At 48.3% G+C, this 10,392-nt stretch overlaps 1 protein-coding gene and 1 long non-coding RNA gene across 2 annotated transcripts in view; both read left to right on the top strand.

Moving 5' to 3' along the window:
- Nucleotides 1-9,177, top strand: part of LOC310702211 — a 68,735-nt gene extending 59,558 nt beyond the window's left edge. The window contains exon 2 of the long non-coding RNA XR_014523361.1: nucleotides 8,891-9,177. This is a non-coding gene — a long non-coding RNA (uncharacterized lncRNA). The remainder of the gene's footprint in view (nucleotides 1-8,890) is intronic.
- LOC310700911 (uncharacterized protein) lies at nucleotides 1,358-9,177 on the top strand (the record flags this gene model as incomplete). The annotated part of the gene is made up of 3 exons (XM_083490863.1): nucleotides 1,358-1,384; nucleotides 4,957-5,215; nucleotides 7,540-9,177. 3 exons carry the CDS (start codon nucleotides 1,358-1,360, stop codon nucleotides 8,715-8,717), a joined length of 1,464 nt encoding a protein of 487 aa, XP_083346989.1. The 3' UTR covers nucleotides 8,718-9,177.
- Nucleotides 9,178-10,392: the final 1,215 nt, after the last annotated feature.

Genomic DNA, 10,392 nt, shown 5'->3' with positions numbered 1-10,392 from the left:
TCTTCGCTTTGCTCTCTCCCTCTTCTTATTTCCCAGCAAGTCAATCCGATCTCATATAGAGCCCTCTGCTGGCTAAGGCCGGCCATGTGTATTGGAAGCGGTGGGTGGGCGCGATCAGGGAAATGGTAGAGTTGAAAGGAACCCCCAAGAGTCAAAATTTATTATTGTTGTTCCGCCTGGCCTTTAGTTTGGACTCAGTCTGACCCTTATGTTTCCCTCCCCTTAAGGTCTTGATTTATCGGCTACTTTTAAAATGAGGCTGCATTTTAAATTGCATTTTAACCTGTATTTTAAATTGGGTCCCTCCCCATTATGTTTTTACTGTGATTTTATTGGTGATAGTTGCCCTGCGAGGGCAGGGTATAAATAAAATGTATTATTATTATTACAGTGGTACCTCGGGATGCAAACGGGATCCGTTCTGGAGCCCCATTCGCACCCTGAAGCGAACGCAACCCGCGTCTGCGGGTCGCGTTTCGTCGCTTCCGCGCATGCACGTGATGTCATTTTGACCATCTGCGCATGCGCGAGCGGCGAAACCCAGAAGTAACGCACTCGGTTACTTCCGGGTCGTCGCGGAGCACAACCTGAAAATACTTATCCTGAAGCATATTTATCCCAAGGTATGACTGTATTATAGGTACACGGGTGGCACTGTGGGTTAAACCACAGAGCCGGTTGTTGTTGTTTAGTCGTGTCCGACTCTTTGTGACCCCATGGACCAGAGCACGCCAGGCACTCCTGTCTTCCACTGCCTCCCGCAGTTTGGTCAAACTCATGCTGGTAGCTTCGAGGACGCTGTCCAACCATCTCGTCCTCTGTCATCCCCTTCTCCTTGTGCCCTCCATCTTTCCCAACATCAGGGTCCCACCACAGAGCCTAGGACTTGCTGATCAGAATGTCGGCAGTTCGAATTCTCACGACGGGGTGAGCTCCCATTGCTCAGTCCCTGCTCCTGCCAACCTAGCAGTTCGAAAGCACGTCAAAGTGCAAGTAGATAAATAGGTACCACTCCGGCGGGAAGGTAAACGGTGTTTCTGTGCACTGCTCTGGTTTGCCAGAAGCGGCTTAGTCATGCTGGCCACATGACCCGGAAGCTGTATGTCGGCTCCCTCGGCCAATAAAGCGAAATGAGCGCTGCAACCCCAGAGTCGGCCACGACTGGACCTAATGGTCAGGGGTCCCTTTACCTTTACATTTACCTGCCAGCCAGTTAAAAAATTAAGTATCAAGCACCACTGTTAAAGCCAGGGGTCCCTTTACCTTTATGAATGTATTATTATTATTATTATCGAGTCCAACCCCCTGCAATGCAGGAATTGGTCGGCCATTTTTATGACTACAACTCCCAACGAACATGGTGATGGGAGACAGTATCCAGCAGGTTCTCCACCCCTAGTATAAAAACCAATACATTTTAGGGAAGCTTTTAATGTTTGATGTTTTATCGCTTATTATTATTATTATTCTCTTGGGAGCCGCCCAGTGACCAGATGGGCTGGGTATAAATAATAAATTGTTATTATATTATATTATTGCACTTAATACACATTTAAAGCACATATCTCCTCCCCAAGAATCCTGGGAGCTGTAGTTTATCCCTCACAGAGCATAAAGCTGCTGAATCCACACTTGCATGGGACTGAACAAGCATATGATCTGCCTGTAAAAATAATAATTAACTATGCTATTCCGTAAGAGTCATAGAATCATAGAGTTGGAAGAGACCACAAGGGCCATCGAGTCCAACCCCCTGCCAAGCAGGAAACACCATCAGAGCACTCCTGACATATGGTTGTCAAGCCGCTGCTTAAAGACCTCCAAAGTAGGAGACTCCACCACACTCCTTGGCAGCAAATTCCACTGTCAAACAGCTCTTACTGTCAGGAAGTTCTTCCTAATGTTTAGGTGGAATCTTCTTACTTGCAGTTTGGATCCATTGCTCCGTGTCCGCTTCTCTGGAGCAGCAGAAAACAACCTTTCTCTCTCCTCTATATGACATCCTTTTATATATTTGAACATGGCTATCATATCACCCCTTAACCTCCTCTTCTCCAGGCTAAACATGCCCAGCTCCCTTAGCCGTTCCTCATAAGGCATCGTTTCCAGGCCTTTGACCATTTTGGTTGCCCTCCTCTGGACACATTCCAGTTTGTCAGTGTCCTTCTTGAACTGTGGTGCCCAGAACTGGACACAGTACTCCAGGTGAGGTCTGACCAGAGCAGAATACAGTGGCACTATTACTTCCCTTGATCTAGATCAGGGGTCTACAACCCGCGGCTCCGGAGCCGCATGTGGCTCTTTTACACCTTTGTCCAGGGCAGATACTAGCGAGGGGAGGAGGCGCATTGTGCGCCCCGACACTCCCCACTGTGGTGGGTGCTGTACTGGCTGTGACGTCGCATGGGGGCGGTGCGTGCGTTAGTCGCGCACTGTCCCGACGTCACCTTCCCGCCCGCTGTCAGATCGTGGCTCCGGAGATATATTTGTTTTAAATGTCGCAATGGTTTTGCGGCTCCCAGTTTTTTCCCCCTTCGGAAACGGGTCCAAGTGGCTCTTTTTGTCTTAAAGGTTGCAGACCCCTGATCTAGATGCTATACTCCTATTGATGCAGCCCAGAATTGCATTGGCTTTTTTAGCTGCCGCGTCACACTGTTGGCTCATGTCAAGTTTGTGGTCAACCAAGACTCCTAGATCCTTTTCACATGTACTGCTCTCAAGCCAGGTGTCACCCATCTTGTATTTGTGCCTCTCATTTTTTTTGCCCAAGTGCAATACTTTACATTTCTCCCTGTTAAAATTCATCTTGTTTGTTTTTGCCCAGTTCTCTAATCTGTCAAGGTCATTTTGAAGTGTGATCCTGTCCTCTGGGGTGTTAGCCACCCCTCCCAGTTTGGTGTCATCTGCAAATTTGATCAGGATGCCCTTGAGTCCATCATCCAAGTCGTTTATAAAGATGTTGAATAAGACCGGGCCCAAGACAGAACCCTGTGGCACCCCACTAGTCACTCTTCTCCAGGATGAAGAGGAACCATTGATGAGCACCCTTTGGGTTTGGTCAGTCATAGGATCGTAGCGTTGGAAGGGACCGTCAAGGAAGGAAGGAACAGATTGTCTGTGCGTATCCTCGCGATAAGCTTGTATTTTCTTACACTGATAACTCATTTTTCTTCCCCAAAAAAGTCTCTGATGATGATCGGAAGCAGACCTACCTGAGCAAAATGATGACCTCATGCGCCTTCAAAACAGAGTGACATCAATAACTGGCTCTTTTTCAGCCACTGCAGTTTTCTCTCATATTTTTGTTAAAAAAAACAAACACAATTTCTAGGCTTGGCAACCCCCCCCCTTTCCACTGCTGAACAGCTTGAAACACCTGACTACCCACCCCAACCTCCATAGATGGTACCAGTGCCACGTCATGCCCATTCGGCCTTTGCAAGACCTCGACCGTCTTTGGAACTCCCTGCCTCTTGATCTCAAGTAGGCACCTTCGCTGTGCGCTTTTCGGCACCTGCTGAAAACACCCTTTTTTAGACAAGCCTCCCCCCCCCCCCAGATACTTAGAAAGCTGAGGTTATATTCCTCCGTTTTAGTGGTTTAACCTTCTGTGTCTGCTTCTTGAGAACGAAGTACAGTGGTACCTCGGGTTACATATGCTTCGGGTTACATACGCTTCAGGTTACACACTCCACTAAGCCAGAAATAGTGCTTCAGGATAAGAAGAGAAATCGGGCGCGGTGGCGGCAGGAGGCCCCATTAGCTAAAGTGGTGCTTCAGGTTAAGAACAGTTTCAGGTTAAGTACGGACCTCCGGAACGAATTAAGTACTTAACCCGAGGTACCACTGTATGTACACCTACACTTTCATGAGCGTGTGCATGCAGAGGTCACGAACCTTGAAAGATGTCGTCTTAAATCCCGAAAGAACCTCAGATCACCGTACTGTATTCTACTCTTGCAGATGTGTGACTTGCACTACTGTGGAGGCAGCTGACGACTTTCTGTTTGCATTGGCCTTCAATCACTGTCATTTTATTTTTTAATGGATGACTTTATCTCTTCTGTAAACCAGTTTTTGTACAATCAAGCGGTGTATAAATTTAATAATAATAATAATATTTTTAAAAATTTCTTTATACCCTGCCCTTCCTGGTTCAAAAACATGGCTCAGGGTGGCTAACAACAAATTTAAAACACTTAATTGATGCAACAACAAAAAAACAGCATAAAATACAATATAAAACGTGAATAACAATAAATTCAGAATTAAAAAATCAATTTTGGAGGGAAATCCACCCAATAAACATTAGATGATCACCAGGGCTAGCTGGCTAAATTAGTCCTATTTGGGCCAGCAAGGAGACCAGGGGAGAATTAGCTGTGGGATCCCAGAGTGGGTAATCTTCATAAAAGGGGGAGGGGGAGGGAAGGAAGGGGAATAAAAGATCAGGCTAAGTTCAAGTTGAAAGCCAGGCAGAATAGCTTTGTCTTACATGTCCTGCGGAAGGAAGTTAAATCCTGCAGGGCCTTGGTCTCATGGGGCAGAGCATTCCACCAGGTGGGAGCCATTACTGAGAAGGCCCTGGCTCTTATTTATAAAAAAAAAATTAAAAAGCACTGCTGCAAATTTTCCTCGATTTAATATTTTAGTAAAACCGTTTTAAGGGGTCTTTACAAAAAACCAAAAAAGGCGTATGTATAACTTTTAAGAAGGGAACAAGCAAGCAAGCAAACAGTCCTATCCCTTGGTACTTGGGTTGCGAGTCGGTCTCCATAGGATGCTTTTGTGCCGGAGATCACGCGAAGGCTCCCCCCTTCTTCTTCCTATGCCGCAATGCTGCAAGAGAAATCTCTGCATCCCGCGACTCTTAACGCAACAGCTCGACCTTCTCCCCCTCTATCTCTCTCCCCAGCTGCGGGATAGACACCCTCTCCCCGCCCTCCCTAACTTTAGACGCCACGAGCGACACCCGGCGCAGGCAGGCAGCGTCCAGCAGAGGGCTCCTCCTCCGCCTATTTGCGAAGGAAGCGGCGGTGGCGAGAGAAATACGGTATCCACCGGGGCCCTTCCCTTCTCCCGCCCACGATCCCAGAAGATCGACGGGAGCTGGACCCCCTGCTGGGGAGGGATCTTGGGGACGCCTGCACAGAAAGGGACGCCGAGCTGCCGCAAGGGCCCGGATCCCGCCTTGCAAAGCCCGAGCCCCACCGAGGTGAGAGGCAGCAAGCAGCCCTTAGGCCGCGGCGGCCATTAGCTCCTCCCATGCAGCCCGTCGAGTCTCTTTGCAAGGCCGGAGGGTGGGGAGATTGGGGGGCGAATCGCCCCGGGGAAAGGCCCGTCCAGGGGCCGATCAGGGCTGGGGACGAGGAAGCCCCCCAATCTGCGCCCAAGCGGTTCGGTTGGGAGAAAAGCAGAACGACGGGTGAATGGAAAGGGGTCTTTTTGCTGTCCGCGGAAAGGATCTGCTGGAGGGGTAGATCCGCCAACGAGGCAGGCGATTTAGATCCCCGCGATCTCTCTACGCGTGAGAAAATAGGGGGGGGGGGATTCTCACGATCAGGACAAGCAGCCTCATCCAGCCTCGCGCTTCGAGGAAATCCGGGTGGCGTATATTGAAATTGCCACGTTTTGCTTTTCAGAACAGCCCTGGGAGGTAGGACGGGCTGAGATATACACTGGTACCTCTGGTTACATACGCTCCATGTTACAGATGCTTCAGGTTACAGACTCCGCTAACCCAGAAATAGTACCTCGGGTTAAGAACTTTGCTTCAGGATGAGAGCAGAAATCGTGCTGCGGCAGCAGGAGGCCCCATTAGCTAAAGTGGTGCTTCAGGTTAAATACAGTTTCAGGTTAAAAAACAGACCTCCAGAGCGAATTAAGTTCTTAACCCGAGGTATCACTGTATCATATGACTGCCACAGGCTTTGAGGAAGTGCGGGAAAAGTTGGCCGTAGCGTTCTCCCCCAGTTCCAGTGTTCCAGGTGTGGTCTAACCAGGGCAGAATAAAGCAGTACTATGGCTTCCCTTGATCTGGACACTAGACTTCTGTTGTCACAGCCTAGAATAGCATCAGCTTTTTCCCCCTTTTTTTTTGCCGCTGCATCTCACTGTTGACTTATGTTAAGCTTGTGGTTGCTAAGAACCCGAGATCTTGGCTAGCCTTCTCTGCACACATTCCAGGTCGTCAATATGTCTCTTTATTTGTGGTATGTTGGGGACAGGACTGGCATTATCAATTGGGTGGGTACCAGCCATGGTGTTCACTCCAGCAGCGGGGAGTGAGTCCTACTGGGATCCCGAAGAGAGAGAGAAAGGAGGGGGGGGGTAGCATAACCACAGAAAACAAAACAAGAGGCAAACTCTCAGAACAGTACTGGAAAAGGAATCATTTTATCACGTAAACCATTTTATCACTTTATATTGATTGATTGATTGATTGATTGATTGAATTTATATACCACCCTATACCCAGAGGTCTCAGGGAGGTTCACAAAAAAGACCACAGTATACAAAATCAAAATAAGAATGATAACCCAATACTGTAACACCCCTTCAAAAAAAGAGCCACATTTTAAAAGGGTATAGGATGTCCATCAGGTCAGCGAAAGGCCTGGTTAAAAAGAAACGTGTTTGCCTGGCGCCTAAAGGTGTGTAGTGAAGGCGCCAGGCGAACTTCCCTGGGGAGAGCATTTCACAGGCGGGGAGCCACCGCAGAAAAGGCCCTGTTCTTGTCTTGCCACCCTCGGGACCTCTCAAGGAAGAGGCACACAAAGGAGGGCCTCAGAAGATGATCTCAGGGTCCGGGTAGATTCATATGGAAAGAGGCGGTCCTTGAGGTACTGTGGTCCTAAGTATGCCGCTTATATGCCCAGATGGCTTCAATGTATACGACAAAACAACACCACCACAAACTGGCTTTGAAAAACTTTTTCATATTCTGCAGTGTGCTACCCTTGCTGTTGTGGCGGCATGGGATTGCCGTTCTGTGATGGACTTACGCTACTTGTTGAACGGTTCATTTATCCAGTCTGAATAACGTTTACTGCACATGTAACTTGTTAAGATAGAGTTGTACATTTATCCACTCCATGTTTACAGTATCTCCAGGCTTTATTTTGCACATGGCTCCTTAGTATGTTTGTTGTTTGAATGGTTACAAGTCTATCTCTATTCTAGCTATTATTCTAGTAAATTTGGTTTTATACTTATAAGCCAGTTTATGGTGTTGTTGTTTTGTTGTGTTATTATTACTGTCACCACATTTGATACTTTGTGTATATACTTCAATGTATACATTCAATCTCTTCTGCTTTCTTCCATCTTAAAGTCAGACCCAAAGAGCAGCGTAAAAAAATTGTAGTCGATAAACAATGCACCAAAGGTTGAGAAAATGGGAAGAAGGGCTTTTGAACACCAATAAGGGGATTGTATGAATCTCTAGTCTGACTCCCTGCAATACGAAACAATTTTTGGAGTCCTCAGCACGGAATAACGCCTAATCTCTGTTTTTTTTCTCTCTCTGTTTCTTTTCAGCTATTGATAAAATGTTGACCCAACACACAGAAGAGAAAACCGACCAGGAAAGTCTCTTGGAAGAGGGCAGCACTAGGAGCCCGCCTCACTTGAAGGCCTTTCTGGAAAGGCATGGAACTGGGATGCCGGAAGAACAAGTTCTCAAGAAGAAACATGTGTGTCCCGATTGTGGGAAGAACTTTTGCCGCCGTTCGGACCTTGTCCGGCACCGGAAACTCCATACGGGAGACCGTCCGTTTATCTGTTCCAAGTGTGGGAAAGGCTTTGTTCAGAGTACCCACCTCATCGCGCACCAGAAAAGCCACGTGCGAGAGAAGCCCTTTTTCTGTCCTCACTGCGGAAGAAGCTTCAACCAGATCCTGAACTTCAACAGACACCAGAGAACTCACTCTAAGGAACCGCCGTTCCAGTGCTGCGACTGCGGGAAGACCTTCAGCCGCAGCTCGAATCTTATTATGCACCAGAGGGCGCACACAGGGGAGAGGCCCTATAAATGCTTCGACTGTGGAAATAGCTTCAGCAGGAGCTCCACTCTCGTTACTCATCAGAGAATCCACACCGGCGAGAAACCCTATAAATGCCAGGACTGCTGGAAAAGCTTTGGCAGACGCTCGACCCTGGTGATGCACCAGAGAATCCACACGGGGGAGAAGCCTTATCAATGTCCCGATTGCCCGGAAAGCTTCAGCGTTAAATCGGGTCTTCTAAGTCATCAGAGAATCCACATGACCGAGAAACCCTACCTTTGCCTGGAGTGCGGCAAAAACTTCTGCCGGAGCGCAGACCTTATCATCCACCAGAGAATCCACACGGGAGAAAAACCCTACAAGTGCAACGACTGCGGCAAGAAATTCAACACGAACTCGCACCTCGTCACTCACCTGAGGATTCACACAGGGGAAAAACCGTACAAGTGTCCCGAGTGCGGGAAAGGCTTCTCTTACAGCTCGGTGCTTGTGGGCCACCAGCGGCTTCACACGGGAGAAAAGCCGTACGCCTGTCTCGAGTGCGGGAAAACCTTTCGCAACAATTCGCACCTTATCACGCACCAGAGAGTGCACACGGGAGAGAAGCCTTACGAATGCGCCGAGTGCGGGAGGGGTTTCAGCGTCAGTTCAAACCTTCGGAAGCACCGGAAAATCCACGAAAGGGAGACTTCTCTTAAAGATTCTGAGTAGCAACCCTAGCTGATGGAGTCCCAGTTAGGCGCTAGCAAAGCTTGCAAACCAGTGGTTCTCAACCTGTGGGTCCCCAGATGTTGTTGGACTACAACTCCCATCATCCCTGAGCTCTGGCCTTGCTAGCTAGGGGTGATGGGAGTTGTAGTTCAACAACATCTGGGGACCCACAGGTTGAGAAAGGCTGTTGGAAACGGAAATTGATGCACGGTGGGGAGTGCCTGAGAAAAACATGAGGAAAATCTTTTGCAACGCGGAATAGGCAACATGGAGCATAGGGTAGCAAGGAACGCAGACCAAATCTAGTCTTGGAAAGATCTGGTTCTGGTAAATCCTGACAATTCTGCTTCTCTAACGGGTGGGATAAGATGTGGAATTTTCTGTATTCTGTCTTCACCAGAGAAACTCGCACGCTTTTTCTCAAAAGGAGTTAACGCGAATAAAGTAGATTTGTACCTGCTTCCTTGGCGACGCCTGTGTTTCTGACGTCCGTCTTCTTCAAAATATAGTGGCGGCAGAGAGCAATACGGAAAGGGCGTGATGGGAAAGGGCATGATGGGTGGCGGGGGCTGCTGGGCGGTGAGACAGGCGAATAGCACACAGATCATTTAAATAGCTAATGTCACAAAAGTCAGTGCGATTCCAGTAGTCATCGGCTGAACAAAAGCTTGTGCACAATCAATAACGGGCAGATGGGGTAGTGCACCACAGAGATGGGATGGGGAGCCTTAGACCTTGGGGGCTGAATGCAGCCTTCTAGGCCTCTTATCTGACACTTTGGTCTTTCCCTAGCCCCACCCACTACTGACCCTGCCCCACCCTCTCCTTGAGTGTTTTTGCCTGGCTTGACTTTGTCCTCGAACTCCGATGATGCCAGCCATGGAGCTCTAGTGCATGCAGAAACTTGCCTACTGTACAAAGGCAAAGTTTAACATTCATTGCCCCGCCTCCTTTTGCCCCTGGATCCTCCCACCACTGGGCCCTGGGCCTGTAAAAGGTCCCCCCCCCCCCCGAGATAAGAGGGTAGAATATCATCTGCCTCTGGGGGGGAGAGCAGAGATTCTGTTCTTTGCCAGATTGATGTTTTATGTTTTTAATACTTTCTTGGGAGCTGCCTAGAGTGACTGGGGCATCCCAGTTAGATGGGCGGCATATTAATAACAATAAACACACACACCCCTGAGTGTTCAGTTTTCTCTACCGCATGTCACTCAGTGCTACAATTATACTGTCATGACAGCAGATCCAAGTATCCAGAGGGGTGCAAAGTGAATTTGGGGGGCGAGCAGAGGTGAGTTTTGTTGGATTTCTTGTAGAGAACCTGCTGGTTTATTTTAACACTCTCATCCTAACCCATGGGTGGGCAAATTAAGGCCCGGGGGCCGGATCCGGCCCAGTCACCTTCTAAATCCAGCCCGCAGACGGTCCGGGAATCAGTGTGTTTTTACATGAGTAGAATGTGTCCTTTTATTTAAAATGCATCTCTGGGTTGTTTGTGGGGCATAGGAATTCATTCATTATTATTATTTTCCCAAAATACAGTCCTACCCCCCCACAAGGTCTGAGGGACAGTGGACCGGCCCCCTGCTGAAAAAGTTTGCTGACCCCTGTCCTAAACCTATGACCTTTGAAGCAAATGCTTTTAAATTTTTTGATAGGGTTAATTTTCAAGAAT

Source organism: Podarcis liolepis (genome assembly GCF_965112155.1).
Source record: "Podarcis liolepis genome assembly, chromosome: 2".
Lineage (NCBI taxonomy): Eukaryota > Metazoa > Chordata > Lepidosauria > Squamata > Lacertidae > Podarcis > Podarcis liolepis.
This window is presented reverse-complemented; position numbering and strand designations above follow the sequence as displayed.